The sequence below is a fragment of the Dermochelys coriacea genome, chromosome 27 (genome assembly GCF_009764565.3).
Source record: "Dermochelys coriacea isolate rDerCor1 chromosome 27, rDerCor1.pri.v4, whole genome shotgun sequence".
Classification (NCBI taxonomy): Eukaryota; Metazoa; Chordata; order Testudines; family Dermochelyidae; genus Dermochelys; species Dermochelys coriacea.
Genome location: NC_050094.1, coordinates 741762 through 758250, shown reverse-complemented (window position 1 = coordinate 758250; position 16489 = coordinate 741762). Strand labels below are relative to the sequence as shown.

At 58.5% G+C, this 16489-nt stretch overlaps 1 protein-coding gene across 5 annotated transcripts in view; it reads left to right on the top strand.

Annotated features, from left to right (window-relative positions):
• The window catches only part of ITGA2B (integrin subunit alpha 2b), a 76009-nt gene that overhangs the window by 18616 nt on the left and 40904 nt on the right, over nucleotides 1-16489 (top strand). For 4 of the 5 annotated variants that reach the window (XR_006277226.1, XR_006277227.1, XM_038385753.2 and 1 more), the window contains exons 14-24: nucleotides 117-162; nucleotides 709-807; nucleotides 955-1010; nucleotides 1343-1494; nucleotides 2364-2489; nucleotides 4870-4937; nucleotides 5237-5384; nucleotides 5913-6005; nucleotides 6386-6465; nucleotides 6970-7050; nucleotides 7383-7488. Coding sequence is in view for 3 of the 5 variants with exons in the window: in XM_038385753.2 (XP_038241681.1) it covers nucleotides 117-162; nucleotides 709-807; nucleotides 955-1010; nucleotides 1343-1494; nucleotides 2364-2489; nucleotides 4870-4937; nucleotides 5237-5384; nucleotides 5913-6005; nucleotides 6386-6465; nucleotides 6970-7050; nucleotides 7383-7488 (1055 nt within the window). In the remaining 2 variants the exon portion in view is untranslated. Of the gene's footprint in view, nucleotides 1-116; nucleotides 163-708; nucleotides 808-954; nucleotides 1011-1342; nucleotides 1495-2363; nucleotides 2490-4869; nucleotides 4938-5236; nucleotides 5385-5912; nucleotides 6006-6385; nucleotides 6466-6969; nucleotides 7051-7382; nucleotides 7489-10253; nucleotides 10295-16489 lie in introns of those variants that run through there. The other variant, XM_043503300.1, reaches the window with a different exon arrangement.

Sequence of the window (16489 nt, the reverse complement as noted above, 5' to 3'; positions counted from 1 at the left end):
CTGGAGCGCTGGCTCCCTGCCCTGGCTCCTGCGGGCAGCTTTGCCACACAGCTGAGCTGGCAGGATCCTGTGCCCGCCCCATGTAGCCCAGTGTGACCCTTGGCTTGTGCCCCCAGATGTGCTGGTCGGGGCATTCGGCGCCAGCAAGGTGGCCGTGTACAGGTGAGTGCCCAGGGCTGGCTGGATGGGGGTGGGTGAGTGCCCAGGGCTGGCTGGACAGGGGGTGGGTGAGTGCCCAGGGGCTGTGACTCCTGGGCTGCATCCCTGTGGACACGAGCTGCACCCAGAGCCAGCAGCACTGAAGCAGTAGGAGCTGCTGCCCCCAGGGTCGGGGCCCGAAGCCTTGGTTGGGGCTGGGCAGGGTCAGTAACATGGTGCCCAGCACAGACCCTGCCCTGGGACCAAGTGACAGCCCCGCATTGCACAACCCCACCCCCCATTGCACAACCCCACCCCAGTGCCTGGGCTCCCACCTGCAGGGGAGGCAGCTGGCACAGACCCAGCCCCTCCTCCCTGCCAGCCGCCCTTGCCTTGGGGATAACAGAGCTTCTCTGACGGGCCAGGCTTCCAGCCCTGGGGTTGTTGCTTCTCGCAGCTAGGCTGGGCCTAGCTCTCGCCCCGGGGCTGGTGTTGCCCCTCACTGCTGGCCCTGGCATTACAGAGCCAGCACCATTCCCCCGGGTTTGACTGGCTTGGTGGTGCCTGCAGAGCCCAGCCCGTGGTGGTGGCCAGTAGCCAGCTGTTAGTGCCAGATGTGCTGAACCCCGAGGAGAAGACCTGCAACGTCTTCGGGACCCCTGTCAGCTGGTGAGCAAAGGGGGCATGGGCGGCTGTGATCAGGGTGGGCGCAGGGCTGGGGGGGTGAGGGCCCAGGAGCTGCTGGCTCTGCCCCCCGCGCCCCTCCCCCACCAATACCTGGCAAAGCCCTCACCAGCCTGTGTTGTTCCCCGGCAGCTTCCCCATCCGGCTGTGTGTGGGCGTCTCGGGGAAGAGCCTCCCAGAGAGAATCAGTGAGTGCCAGTGGGGAAGCCAGGGGGCAGTGGGGCTGGGGCCCAGCGGGGGCCAGGAGCCAGGGGGCAGCGGGGCTGGGGCCCAGGGGTGCGGTATGGCCAGGGGGCCGTGGGGCCGGGAGCCAGGGGGGTGGCGGGGCTGGGGGCTAGGGGGCCGGCGGGGCTGGGGGGCAGGAGGCGGCGGGGCCAGGGGCTAGGAGCCAGGGGTATGGCAGGGCCAGGGGCCAGAGGCTAGCACAAGCCCTGGGGCTGGGAGCTCGGTGACGAGGGGCACGGCAGCCTCCCCTCCCCTCCCCTGCTGGCGCCTCCTCCCCTGACCCTCTGCTCCCCAGGGCTGGCCGCTGACCTGCAGCTGGACCGGCTGAAGCCGAAGTCGGGGCGCAGGGTCTGGGAGCTGCAGACGCACCAGGCGGGGCAGAGTCTGGAGCTGCAGCTGTCGAGGGAGGCACCACTCACCTGCCAGAACCTCACAGCCTACCTGCGGGTACGAGGCGCGGGGGACTCAGGGCGGGGGCTGGTCCGTAGCCAGGGTCCCTGTGGGCACCCCAGGGCAGCTCTTGGCTGATCCCTTCTCGGGCACGCCCCAGCTCACGCAACCCCCCTTTAGTGCCAGCCCCCGATCCCGCTCAGCCTTGGCCGCTGAGCCCCTGGGCCCAGCCTCCTGCAACCCTGAGTTGTGCTTGCGGGTCCGGCTGAGCCGGGCTCCTGGCAGCGACACAGCTGTGCCATGGGGCAAGTGCACCCCAGCTGGGGGTTACGGGCCCATCGGGGTGATTGGTCGCCTGGGCCCAGCCTAGGATGCCCCAGGGCCGGGGCACAGAGCTGGGGTTAGAGCTTCGGCTGGGTGGGTCGTCCCAGAGCATGGCAGCAGGCAGGTTGTAGTGACCCCTTGGTGGTCTCCAGCTCTGACCTCCACACCCGGCCCCTATGGCTCCATCTCCAGCCTAAGCCCAAGCTCTGCCCCACGGCCTGCCGAGAGTCTCCAGGCAGTCACCCTTGGCACGGACGCTGGCGCTCTGACCCACGGGTGGTTTCAGCCAGCTCCTTAGCGCCTCTTCACTCCAGCTGGGCGGTGTGACGGTCCCTGTCTGTCGGCTCCGAGCGCATGCTCCCCCCAGGCACCCTGCAGCCTACAGGGGAAACCGAGGAACGTGTCGGCAGGGGCAGAAGTATTACCAAAGATTCCGATTGGGTCGTGTCTCTGTCCTCAGGGCTCAGCTGGGCCAGGGCAGTTGCCAGTGCAAAGGGCCCTCGGTCCGAGCGGGAATGGTTCACAGTGTGCCCGGGCTGAGACCTGCGGGGAAGGGGGTCACCCAGGCCTGCCTCATCACTGTGCTTTCCCCTCCACCCCAGCACGAGGCCGATTTCAAGGACAAGCTGAGCCCCATCGTGGTGAGCCTGACGCTGACCCTGGCAGCTGGGTCGGGCACCGAGGAGCCGGGGCTGGTGCTCTGCGGGCAGACAGCGGTGCAGGAGCAGGTGTGCCAGCCCAGCGCCCCCTCAGCCCCGACCCACAGCCCCTGCCATGCTGGCCCTGGGCTCCCCATCACCAGCCCAGCGCCCCCTCAGCCCCGACCCACCGGCCCTGCCAGCACAGCCTAGGCACCCCATCGCCAGCCCAGCGCCCCCTCAGCCCTGACCCACAGCCCCTGCCAGCGCAGCCTAGGCTCCCCATAGCCAGCCCAGCGCCCCCTCTGCCCTGACCCACAGCCCCTGACTATCCCAGCCTGGGGGTCCCCATCGCCAGCCCACCGCCCCCTCAGCCCCAACCCACAGCCCCTGCCATGCTGGCCCTGGGCTCCCCATCGCCAGCCCAGCGCCCCCTCAGCCCCGACCCACCGGCCCTGCCAGCACAGCCTAGGCACCCCATCGCCAGCCCAGCGCCCCCTCAGCCCTGACCCACAGCCCCTGCCAGCACAGCCTAGGCACCCCATCGCCAGCCCAGCGCCCCCTCAGCCCTGACCCACAGCCCCTGCCAGCGCAGCCTAGGCTCCCCATAGCCAGCCCAGCGCCCCCTCAGCCCTGACCCACAGCCCCTGCCATGCTGGCCCTGGGCTCCCCATCGCCAGCCCAGCGCCCCTCAGCCCCGACCCACCGGCCCTGCCAGCACAGCCTAGGCACCCCATCGCCAGCCCAGCGCCCCCTCAGCCCTGACCCACAGCCCCTGCCAGCGCAGCCTAGGCTCCCCATAGCCAGCCCAGCGCCCCCTCAGCCCTGACCCACAGCCCCTGACTATCCCAGCCTGGGGGTCCCCATCGCCAGCCCAGCACCCCCTCAGCCCCAACCCACAGCCCCTGCCATGCTGGCCCTGGGCTCCCCATCGCCAGCCCAGCGCCCCCTCAGCCCTGACCCACAGCCCCTGCCATGCTGGCCCTGGGCTCCCCATCGCCAGCCCAGCGCCCCCTCAGCCCCGACCCACCGGCCCTGCCAGCACAGCCTAGGCACCCCATCGCCAGCCCAGCGCCCCCTCAGCCCTGACCCACAGCCCCTGCCAGCGCAGCCTAGGCTCCCCATAGCCAGCCCAGCGCCCCCTCTGCCCTGACCCACAGCCCCTGACTATCCCAGCCTGGGGGTCCCCATCGCCAGCCCAGCACCCCCCTCAGCCCCAACCCACAGCCCCTGCCATGCTGGCCCTGGGCTCCCCATCGCCAGCCCAGCGCCCCCTCAGCCCCGACCCACCGGCCCTGCCAGCTCAGCCTAGGCACCCCATCGCCAGCCCAGCGCCCCCCTCAGCCCTGACCCACAGCCCCTGCCAGCGCAGCCTAGGCTCCCCATAGCCAGCCCAGCGCCCCCTCAGCCCTGACCCACAGCCCCTGCCATGCTGGCCCTGGGCTCCCCATCGCCAGCCCAGCGCCCCTCAGCCCCGACCCACCGGCCCTGCCAGCACAGCCTAGGCACCCCATCGCCAGCCCAGCGCCCCCTCAGCCCTGACCCACAGCCCCTGCCAGCGCAGCCTAGGCTCCCCATAGCCAGCCCAGCGCCCCCTCAGCCCTGACCCACAGCCCCTGACTATCCCAGCCTGGGGGTCCCATCGCCAGCCCAGCACCCCCTCAGCCCCAACCCACAGCCCCTGCCATGCTGGCCCTGGGCTCCCCATCGCCAGCCCAGCGCCCCCTCAGCCCTGACCCACAGCCCCTGCCATGCTGGCCCTGGGCTCCCCATCGCCAGCCCAGCGCCCCCTCAGCCCCGACCCACCGGCCCTGCCAGCACAGCCTAGGCACCCCATCGCCAGCCCAGCGCCCCCTCAGCCCTGACCCACAGCCCCTGCCAGCGCAGCCTAGGCTCCCCATAGCCAGCCCAGCGCCCCCTCAGCCCTGACCCACAGCCCCTGACTATCTGAGCCCTGGGCTCCCGATTGCCAGCCCAGCGCCCCCTCAGCCCCGACCCACAGCCCCTGACTATCCCAGCCCAGGGGTCCCCGTCGCCAGCCCAGCGCCTGCTCAGCCCCAATCCACAGCTCCTGCCAGCCCAGCCCTGGGCTCCCCATCGCCAACCCAGCGCCCCCTCATCCCCACCCACAGCCCCTGACTATCCCAGCCCTGGCCTCCCCTCACCCCATAGCTCTGCTAGTGCCCGTCAATCCCAGCCTGCAGCCCCTGCCAGCCCAGCCCTGGGCTTCCCTACCCCCTGACCCCCGCCAGCACTGCCAGTGCCCCTCAACCAGAACCCACAGCCCCCTGCTATCCCAGTCCTAGACTTTCCCCTAGCTCTGCTGGTGCCCCTCAGTCCTGCCGTGACCTCAGCCTTTGCTCCCCCGCTGGGTTCTCTGGGGAAGAGTGGTGCCTGGGCTTGTGCCCCATGGTCTCACTGGCTGTGAGGCTGAAGAGCTGCTCTTGCTTTGTGTTTTGCTTGGCCCCAGACGCGCATTGTGCTGGATTGTGGCGAGGACAACATCTGCATCCCAGAGCTGCGACTTGCCGCTCACACGTAAGTGCCTCTCGGGTTGAAGCCAGGTCCATCCTCAGGCCACTGGGCCGGGGGTCAGGAAGGAATTTCCTTCCCTGGCGTGCTGCAACATTTTGTGCATGGCGGGTTCGGCTGGCATTGGCCGCTGGTGCTGGCAGGACACGGGACCAATGGACTGAGCTGACCTGCTGATCCTTAGGGCTCGCAAGAGCTCATTCCCCATTGGCCATGGTCCACTTTCGGACAGCTTCCACTGGCCGACACACAGCGTAAGTGGCTCCTATTGGCCAAGCCCTGGATTCCTCCCCTCTGTCTCTCAGGCCCGTGGCCCAGCTGTTCATCGGGGACGAGAACGTGGTTCATATCCTGGCTGACGCCACCAACACGGGCGAAGGCGCCTTCGAGGCTGAGCTCCGGCTGCAGCTGCCACCCGATGCCCACTATCAGAAAGCCACCAGCAACGTTCAGGTGTGGGCAGGGCTGGGCAGGCTCCCACAGGGCACTGCCATGCTGGCACCTTTCCCCTGCTGCAGGGAATCACTGGGTAAAGGGATCCAGTGCAGCGATGACTTCCCCATGGGTCCCCTCACCCAGGGGGCACCTCCCTCAGAAGGTGGAAGGGGGCCACCCCAGAGCTCTCCATGGGGCCCCAGGTGACACCCCACTGCAGTTGCAGTCACAGTCCCACTATGGTTTCCATCACTCTGCCATTGCATCATCTGCCCTGTGCAGTCAACTGGGATTTGAACCATGAACCTACAGCTTTGCCCTCTGTGATGAGGGTCACTCCCTTAGCTGGCTGCAGTGAAAGGTTGTTATCCTGCAGTGAATGCTGCACTCACTTTGGTCCCAAGCGGGCCTGGGAGGGGAAGCTCCCACGTGGGTGTATCCGGGCCCCATCCAGGCCCACCCCATGGTGAACGTCCTCAGCTTCCTGCCCCCAGCTGTTCTCTGCTGCTCCCGTAGTAACCCCCTGCTGCTGTCCCCCGGCTGTAGGGGCTGGAGAAGCTTATCTGTAACCCCAAGAAGGAGAACGAGACGCGTGTGGTGATCTGCGAGCTGGGGAACCCCATGAAGAGCGGCACCAAGGTAGGGGCGTTTCCTCCCCCCGCAAGCGCCACCCATCACTGCCGCCTCCGGGCTGCCCTTCCTCGGGTGATGGGCCCCTGGCCGGACACGCCTTCGCCCACCAGCTCCTGGGCACCTTGCGCTGTCCATCGGTGATGGAGGTACCCGAGCATGGTGTTGCCCAGAGCTGCGATCCCCCCAGCTCAACCTGCCCCACACCAGCACAAAGTTGCTTCCCCAGGTGCCCCCCACGGACTGTCTGTACTCCTGGAGTGCCCATCACCATGGTGTCTGAGCCTCCTGGAGCTAAGAAGGGGCTTTGCCTGCGCCCTCCACCCCTGGCTGAGGAGCCCTGCCCACGCCCTCTGGCCAGGCAAACACCAGTTACCCTCTCCCCGCAGATTGCTGTGGACATGGCGCTCAGTGTCAGTAACCTGGAGGATGCCAGTGACACCATCGAGTTCCAGCTGCAGCTGCGGAGGTGATGGAGGCCTGCCCCCCCCGCAGCGGCCTGGCAAGTGCCCGGCTCCCTGAGCCTCCCCAGGCCATGCTGGCTGGCTTGGGACACTCCTTTCACCCCACCCATCGGTCACTCTGGGGCAGAGCCCAGGCAGGGGCCACAGCTCCCGCCCCACTGCCAACCTGCCCCAGGCCCTGGGCTCTGAGTGGGGCAAAGCTTAGCCCAGAGCAGCGGGAAAGGCTCCCAGGGATCTCAAAGCGCTTTGGGAACGTTACCGAATTAGCCCTCCCGGGAGCTTGCAGCCCCAGGTTGCCCAGGAGTGGAAGCAGGAATAGGACCCAGAAGTCCTGGGGCCCAGTCCCCTGCTCTAGCCACTAGCCCCAGTTCCCTCCGAGGCCAGGAATAGGACCCAGGAGTTCCTGTCCCCTTCTGTAGCCCCTCGCGCTCGTCGCCTCTGCCCAGCTCTGTCCCAGCAGGGCCCCGCCGAGTGCTGCGGCTGACCTGGCTTTTCCCCTTTGGCTGCAGCAAGAACAGCCACAGCCCCCACAGCAACGTGGAGCAAGTGCAGATCCCCATCAAGGCTGCAGCGCTGCTGGACCTGCGAGGGTGAGGGCACCGCGGGCACGGGGCATGGGCCGAGCGGGTCCTGGTGCCCTGGGGGAAGTTCCCTGGTGCGGCTGGGATCCAGAGCATGGTGGGGTTGGGGAGTGGCGGTGGCTGAGACACCACTCAGTGCCGCCTGGTGCCCTCCGACTGCACCTCTGGCAGGGCTGGGGTTAGCGCCACATGGCCTCCCTCTCTGGAGCGCAGCAGCCCCGCTCGGGGAGCCCTGCTGAGCCTGGGGCTAGCCGGAGCCTGCAGCCGACCCTGGGGTGAGTGGGGCCGGGACCTAGTGTTCGAAAGTGGGAGCCCTCAGCCTGCCCCCTTGGCTCCCACAGGAATTCGCTGCCAGCCACCGTGGTGCTGCCAGTGGCGGGCTGGGAACAGGTGGAGGGCAGCCGCCGGCTGGAGGAACACGGGCCCAGGGTGGAGCATGTCTATCAGGTATGGCCCTGCAGCGCAGAGGGACACAGGGCGGGGGGCGGGTTGGGCCTCCTTCCCCCACCCGGAGCTGGCCAATGGGCTCCCTAGTCCTGCCCCCCAGCCTGGAACTGGGCAACAAGCCCCCCGGTCCTGCCCCCTTCTCAGTGGCCCATGCCAGATGTTTCAGAGCTAGGCCCCCCCCATGGCCCGGGGGAATTCTGCCCCTCCCCAGCTGGTACCTGGTGTCGCTCCAGGGTGGAGAGCCCTGTGCAGGGCTCCTCTGGCTGGGAGGCTCTCCGAGCGCCCGGCCAGGGGGGACACATGGGCTGGGGGGCGGGGGGGCTTGGCTGTGGTTGGTGCAGGGAGCCTGGGCAGCTTGTGCATGGCCCAGGGAAGAGCAGAAGTCAAGGCTGCACCTGTGAACAGGTAGAGCAGGGTCCTGGCACTCCTGTACCCCACTGCGCCAGCTCAGAATGGAGCTGATTAAACGGGGTCAGCATGGCTCCTGGAGACCACGTGTGAGCCTCCTGCACACACCCCCCCCACACGCACTGGTAGACACACCCCCAGGCACCCACCCTGCACACAGGCTGGTACACATACCCCCGGGCACCCACCCTGCACACACGCACTGGTACAGACTCCCCCGGGCACCCACCCTGCACACAGGCTGGTACACACACCCCCGGACACCCACCCTGCACACACGTGCTGGTACGCACACCCCCGGGCACCCACCCTGCACACACGTGCTGGTACGCACAGCCCCGGGCACCCACCCTGCACACACGCGCTGGTACGCACACCCCCAGGCACCCCCACACACACACGTGCTGGTACAGACTCTCCCGGGCACCCACCCTGCACATACGCGCTGGTACAGACTCCCCCGGGCACCCACCCTGCACACACGTGCTGGTACACATACCCCCGGGCACCCACCCTGCACACACGCACTGGTACAGACTCCCCCGGGCACCCACCCTGCACACAGGCTGGTACACACACCCCCGGACACCCACCCTGCACACACGTGCTGGTACGCACACCCCCGGGCACCCACCCTGCACACACGTGCTGGTACGCACAGCCCCGGACACCCACCCTGCACACACGTGCTGGTACGCACACCCCCAGGCACCCCCACACACACACGTGCTGGTACAGACTCTCCCGGGCACCCACCCTGCACACACGCGCTGGTACAGACTCCCCCGGGCACCCACCCTGCACACACGTGCTGGTACGCACACCCCCGGGCACCCACCCTGCACACACGCGCTGGTACGAACACCCCCGGGCACCCACCCTGCACACACGTGCTGGTACGCACACCCCCGGGCACCCACCCTGCACACACGCACTGGTACGCACACCCCCGGGCACCCCCCCCAACACATGCTGGTACAGATTCTCCCGGGCACCCATCCTGCACACACACGCTGGTATAACACCTCTGGTCACCCACCCTGCACACACGCGCTGGTACAGACTCCCCCGAGCACCCACCCTGCACACACGCGCTGGTACGCACACCCCCGGGCACCCACCCTGCACACACGCGCTGTTACAGACTCCCCTGGGCACCCACCCTGCACACACATGCTGGTACGCACACCTCTGGGCATCCACCCTGCACACATGCACTAGTACAGACTCCCCCGGGCACTCACCCTGCACACAGGCTGGTACACACACCCCCGGGCACCCACCCTGCACACACACACTGGTACACCTGACCTGCACCTCCCCACACACACACTGGTACATCCACACCTGGGCACGCCCCTGCACGTGCATTGGTACACCCACACCTGGGCACCCCCTCCTCACACGCGCTAGTACACCCACATGGGCACCCACCTGCACATGCACTGGTACACTCACAAGTGTGCACCCCTTCCTCACACACACTGGTACACCCACACCTGGGCACCCCCTTCTCATACATGCTGATATATGCACCCCTGGTACACCTACACAGGCTAGCGCACCCACACATGCACTGGTACACCCACACCCATACACGCTGGTACACAAAACACATGTACACCCACACATGTGCATGCACCTGCACTGGTATGTACACACGCAGGTACACCCACACACACGTGCTGGTACACATATGCATACGTGCTCTGTTCCATACTGCCCTCACATGCTCCATTCGGCATTGTCAGTGCTGGGGAGGTGGCCCGGGCGCACCCTCTATCCCTGGCTGTCTCGTTGAGAGCTGCCCTCCCCCCCACCCATACGTGTGTCCCCCCCAGCACTTTATTTACTGCATCACATCCCAGCCCCATCAGGCTTTTCTCAAGTGTCAGCGTCCCCCTAGGCTCAGGTGAGTCGGGGAGGGAGGAGTCACCTCGCTGAGACCCTCGGGCTTCCAGATGCCCCCCTGCCTCCTCCCTGTTAACAGCCCCCAGCTGATGAGCTGGCTCCCCTTGCTAACGGGTTAATCACCCAACCCTGCACCGTTCTCTTAGATATATCTATGTCATGTTGCCTCTGTATAAATCCATGGAACGCCCACACCAGGAACACTATGGGCAGATGTGGTCACCCCATCTTGAAAAAAAATATTGGAATTGGAAAAGGTTCAGAGAAGGGGAACAGAAATGCTGAGGGTCTGGAACGGTTGCCGTAGGAGGAGAGATTAATAAGCCTGGGACTTCTCAGCTTGGAAAAGAGACGACTGAGGGGGAGATGATCGAGGTCTGTAAACTCATGACTGGGGTGGAGACAGTGAATAAGGGCGTGTTATTTACTCCTCCTCATAACACAAGAACTAGGGGTCACCCAATGAAATGAATAGGCAGCAGGTTTAAAACAAACAGAAGGAAGCATTTCTTCACACAATGCACAGTCAACCTGTGGAACTCCTTTCTAGAGGATGTTGTGAAGGCCAACGCTATAACAGGGTTCAAAAAAGAACGAGGACAGGCCCACCAATAGCTATTAGCCAGGAGGGCAGGGATGTACCCCATGCTCTGGGTGTCCCTAATCTCTGACTGCCAGAAGCTGGGCCTGGATGAGGGGGGTTGGCTCACTCTATGGTGGCCTGTTCTGTTCATTCCCTCTAAAGCATCTGGCACCGGCCACAATCAGGGACATGGACTGGGCTAGACGGACAAAGGCTCTGAGCCAGTGGGGCTGTTCTTCCATCTACATAGCAAAAAAACAACCTGCACAGCTGCAAATCTCAGTTAAGTGACTCAGGCTTGTGCTAAGGGGCTATCGCTGGCATTGGAGAGACATTACCCCCCTCGCTGGGTCCCCAGCTCAGGCTCCAGCCCCAGCCCCAGCAGCCAGGCTGCTACATTTTGTTACCTGCACACATTAGGGCATCCCACCTTTCCCCAATTCATAGGGCTCCAGGCAAAAAACACCTACCCTTACCCAATTTGTAGGGCTCAGGGTGTAACTAGCCTGTTTGAGTTTATACCCCTCTCATATCTGCAGACTCTGGTCAGGTCCGCCATTAGTTGTCACATAGCTAAATTATATATTTCTGTTCCTTTTGATCTTTCTTCATAACTCAGACACTCCAGATCCCACAACAATTTGTTGCTCCTTCTCTTTGAGTCTGGTCTTTCAACCAGTTGTGCACCCACGTTATAATAATTTAAAGTAGACCGAATTTCCCTAGTTGGCTTATGAGAATTTGTCAAAAGCCTGACTAAAATCATAATATATCACACCTACTGCGTACCCCCATCCACCAGGCCAGTAATACTGTCAAAGATGGAAATTAGGTGGGTTTGATATGATTTTTCTTGTAAGTCGATGCTGGCTTTCTGCTATTACCCATCAATTGTTTAATAATTTGTTCCGGTATCATTCCACGTATTGAAGTTAGGCTGACTGGTCTATAATTCACCAGCTCTCTTTGTTTGCTTTTTAAATCTAGGTACTATATTTACCCTTCTCCAGTTCTCTGGCCCCTCACCCATCCTCTATAATTCCTTGAAGATAATTGCTAAGAGCTCTGAGATTGCTTCAGCTAGTTCACTAAGTACCCTGATATGAATTTCATTGGGATCTGCTGACTTGACTACATCTAACTTATCCAAAATAGGGAACCCCGCCCCCGGTACTCTCAGTTTCTTCCAGTCACCTGAGCAGCAGGTCAGGACTTCCTCTGCTCCCCTGACTTTCTTGGCTCACCAACTTTTTGTTTATGCATGTGTATTTGTTTTTTCCTGGGCAGGAGTTCATTTATTTGTTACCTGCACACTCTCAAGGGCACCCACCTTTACCCTTCTGTGGGCTCAAGGTGTAACCCTGTTAATTTAGGCATCTCATGCTTTACCGTTTGGGGCTCAGGATATAAGGCCCCAACTTTACCCCTCCGTGGGCTCCAGACTCTATTTCTCTGTGGGATCAGAGCTCTACCCCTCCAAGGGTTCAGGGTATAACACCCATTCCCTGTGGACTCATGGCAAACATCCCTTCCCTGTGTACTCAGTGCTCTTTGGGTCTGCGGGGTCTTTTACCAGTGAAAGAACCTTACACAGTAATAGCCTTAACCTCTATTTATTAACAGTTACCAAAACAGAATGCACATGCTAAGCCTACAATGCTCAACACTCCCAATAAGGCAGATTAACTTTTCCTGCTGCCCAGTCAGGATCAGGTCATGCAGGGACTCCAGCTTCTTCATGATGTGATTGGCAGCATGTTGAAGTCTGGCAGCTCTGATCTTGTGGCTAGGTCCTGGAATTGGTTCCAAAGAACTTCCTTTTGGACCCCAGTTCATATAGTGAAACTTGAGTTCTGCTTAGCTATACTGTAACCAGTCATTTTAAACTAAAGTACAGTATTTTTCACCGATCTAGCCCATTATGAAACAATTCTTTAACCAAGAATTACCACCATAGTTGATTTACACCTAGCAAAATTAGTTATGAAACAGACAGAAACAATCACAGAACCCGACAGAGACCATACAGATAAACAATAGAGAAATAGGAAACACAAAAGCAAAACAATAAAAAGTATAGATTTTACAATCACAATTGTTGATAAGTGATTCCTTGCTAGACAGAATGCTATCAAACAAAGTTTTCTTTAAATATCTTAAGAGATTCCTTGGTTATCTGGTGATGGTGGGTACTATTAGGAGGGGCACCTTCTTAAGCATCGGATATTACATTGTTTTGATATAATGTAGAAGGAATGTGAGGATGTGACTTTCTGCTTCTTGGCTCGTGGCTGCTGCTCTCCCAAAATGACTGCAGAAAAAGGCCTCAGACGTTATATATATTTATCTAGATGTAGTATTAGTTCAAATAGTAATTCCCCTCCCAGAAAACGACAGTAAGATATTAGCTCTAGTTTCATGAGAACAGCTGTTCCTAATCTAGCTCAATTATTTTGATTCATATAGTTTAAGGCCAAAAGTGACCATTAGATCATCTGGTCTGACCTACTGTGTATCGTAGGCCATTCATTTCACCCAGTTGTCCCTATACTACGCCCAGTAACTGGTGTTTGTTTGAAGCATCTCTTCCAGAAAGGCATCTGAAGACAAGAAGAGAGAGAGAGAATCCACCATTTCTCTTGGCAGCCTGTTCCAGTGGTTAATCACCCTCATTGTAAAAAAGGGGGACATTATTTCTAATTGGAATTTGTCTGGCTTCAGCTTCCAGCCATTGGTTCTTGTTAAGCCTTCTTCACTGGATTAAAGAGACCCTCAGTGCTGAGTATTTGCTCCCCATGAAGGTCCTTACACATTATAATCAAGTCAGTCTTAATCTCTTTTTTGAAAAACTAACAGGTTGAGCTCTTCAAATCTCTCAATCCAAGGCATTTTCTTCAGCCTTTGAATAATTTTTGAGGCTCTTTTCTGCACCCTCTTCAGTTTTTCAACATCCTTTTTAAAGTGTGGACACCGAACCTATATGCAGTATTCTTGTATCGGTCTCACCAATGCTGAATTATACATGTAAAAATCATCTCCTTATTCCTAGTCATTACTCCTGTTTATACATCCAAGGATTGCATTCGCTCTTTGTTCCACAGACTCAAATATGGAACCCATGGTGAGTTGTTTGTTTGCAATGACCCCCATATCCTTTCTGCGAGTCACTGATTTCCGAGATGCCATTCCCCATTCAGGTGTGGCCTGCATTCCTTGTTCTTAGATGTATAACTTTGCTATGACACATCCTAGGGGGAAGATCAGGGTTAAGACCTGCTGTTCATTTCGGGGGTTGGTGTCTGTAGTAGTCCCGTACCTAATGCTTTTGATGGTTGAGTGAGGGACGCTTCCTCAATAGATACTCCATCCACCTACAGTACACTTCTGAGCCTGAAATGGAAGCGAATCTTGATTTCGGTTAATGTTGAAGGAAGAAGCTGTTAGGACTTCCAGGGGGGATTTAGGAGTTGGTACTGGCTCAAGACCCTTCTCCAAAGCCCCATTCCTAAAATCAAAATCCCATTCAAGAGATCCTTGTTTTCTAAGAGGGCCCGAGAAGCCAAATGCATCACTGGACTCCCATGGCTGTTTCTTGATATTGAAAGCCTAGAAGAAGAGACAGCCCATCACCCTCTGGAGACTGGCTTCTTTTCTGTGAGAGGGAGTGGAAATGGACACGGTAGAGAACTGGCATTGAAAGGTAGAATGGGAGACCGAAGTAGGAGGTCCCTCTTCCAAGTTTTCCTCTCACCAAGGCTGCAGTCTCCTTCCCTGGTGAGGTTGCCTCTGGAGGAGATTGTGATGGGTTCAGTCACAGAGACTCCCCTCAAGATTGTCACTCGATGAGCTGGGATACCACTGAGAATAACCCTCCTGCCAGAACAGGTGCCCCTCCACTCCTGTCTTGCTGAGTTAGACACTCCAGTCAGCTCCAGCACAGACCCAGAGATTGGGCCATGCCTCTCTGCAGTTCACTGAAACGGAGATTCACTCAGCCAGGGGCTTCTCAGTTAACAGGGACTTTCCCAGCGTCCAGTGTTCAGCCTTTCTGGGAGCCTGAACCCCAAATAAATCCGTTTTACTCTGTATAAAGTTTATACAGGGTAAATTCATAAATTGTTCACCCTCTATAACATTGATAGAGAGATGTGCACAGCTGTTTGCTGCCCCAGGTATTAATCACTTACTCTGGGTTAATTAATAAACAAAAGTGATTTTATTAAGTATAAAAAGTAGGAGGGAGAGGAATTATTTAAGCTCAATACCAATGTGGACACAAGAACAAATGGATATAAACTGGCCATCAGGAAGTTTGGACTTGAAATTAGACCCAGGTTTCTAACCATCAGAGGAGTGAAGTTCTGGAACAGCCTTCCTAGGGAAGCGGTGGGGGCAAAAGACATATCTGGCTTCAAGACTAAGCTTGATAAGTTTATGGAGGGGATGGTATGATGGGATAGCCTAATTTTTGGAAATTAATTGATCTTTGACAATTAGTGGTAAATATGCCAAATGGTCTGTGATGGGATGTTAGATGGGGTGGGATCTGAGTTACGATAGAGAATTCTTTCCTGGGTGTCTGGCTGGTGAGTCTTGGCCACATGCTCAGGGTTTTGCTGATCGACATATATGGGGTCGGGAAGGAATTTTCCTCCAGGGCAGATTGGCAGAGGCCCTGCAGCGTGGGGCACGGATCACTTGTTGGAGGATTCTCTGCACCTTGAAGTCTTTAAACCATGATTTGAGGACTTCAGTAGCTCAGACATAGGTTAGGGGTTTATTACAGGAGTGGGTGGGTGAGATTTTATTGCCTGCGTTGTGCAGAAGGTCAGACTAGATGATCATAATGGTCCCTTCTGACCTTAAAGTCTATGACTCTATGACTCTATAACTAACCTGGTCAATTTAAGTACCCACACCCTTTCCGAATATGTAGGGTGTATACTACTTCTGCAGATGTGCAGGACCTTTTACCAGTGAAAGAGCCTTACACGGTAATATCCTGATCCTCTATTTATTAATAATTACAAAGCAGAATGCACATTAAGCCTACAATGCCATGCTCACCAGTCCTGATCACGCAGGCGAACTTTCCCTGTTGGCCAGGCAAGGTTGGTCTTGTCTGGGTCCTAGCTGCTGCACGTCACAATCATGCAGAGGATTCTTAACAGCTCTGATCTTAGGCTGAGTCTTGGGGGTGAGTTATTCTTCTTCCAAGTTTTTCCTTCTTCTTATTCTTCTCTTCCCAGCTGGTCTCCTTCTTGGACCCCAGTTTATATAGTGAAACTTGAGCCCTGCTTAGCTATACCCACACTACAAGAAGGATGTGGAAAAATTGGAAAGAGTCCAGCAGAGGGCAACAAAAATGATTAAGGGGCTGGACATGACTTATGAGGAGAGGCTGAGGGAACTGGGATTATTTATTTATGACGAGATAACTGGCTTTGTGGATGAGGGGAAAGCAGTGGACATGTTGTTCCTTGATTTTAGCAAAGCTTTTGACACGGTCTCCCACAGTATTCTTGCCAACAAATTAAAGAAGTATGGGCTGGATGAATGGACTATAAGGTGGATAGAAAGTTGGCTAGATTGTCGGGCTCAACGAGTAGTGATCAGTGGCTCCATGTCTAGTTGGCAGCCGGTATCAAGTGGAGTGCCCCAAGGGTCAGTCCTGGGGCCGGTTTTGTTCAATATCTTCATTAATGATTTGGAGGATGGCGTGGATTGCACCCTCAGCACTGTGTCCAGTTTTGGGCCCCACACTACAAGAAGGATGTGGAAAAATTGGAAAGAGTTCAGCGGAGGGCAACAAAAATGATTAGGGGACTGGAACACATGACTTATGAGGAAAGGCTCAGGGAACTGGGATTGTTTAGTCTGCGGAAGAGAAGAATGAGGGGGGATTTGATAGCTGCTTTCAACTACCTGAAGGGGGTTCCAAAGAGGATGGAGCTGGGCTGTTCTCAGTGGTAGCAGATGACAAAACAAGGAGTAATGGTCTCAAGTTGCAGTGGGGGAGGTTTAGGTTGGATATTAGGAAAAACTTTTTCACTAGGAGGGTGGTGAAACACTGGAATAGGTTACCTATGGAGGTGATGG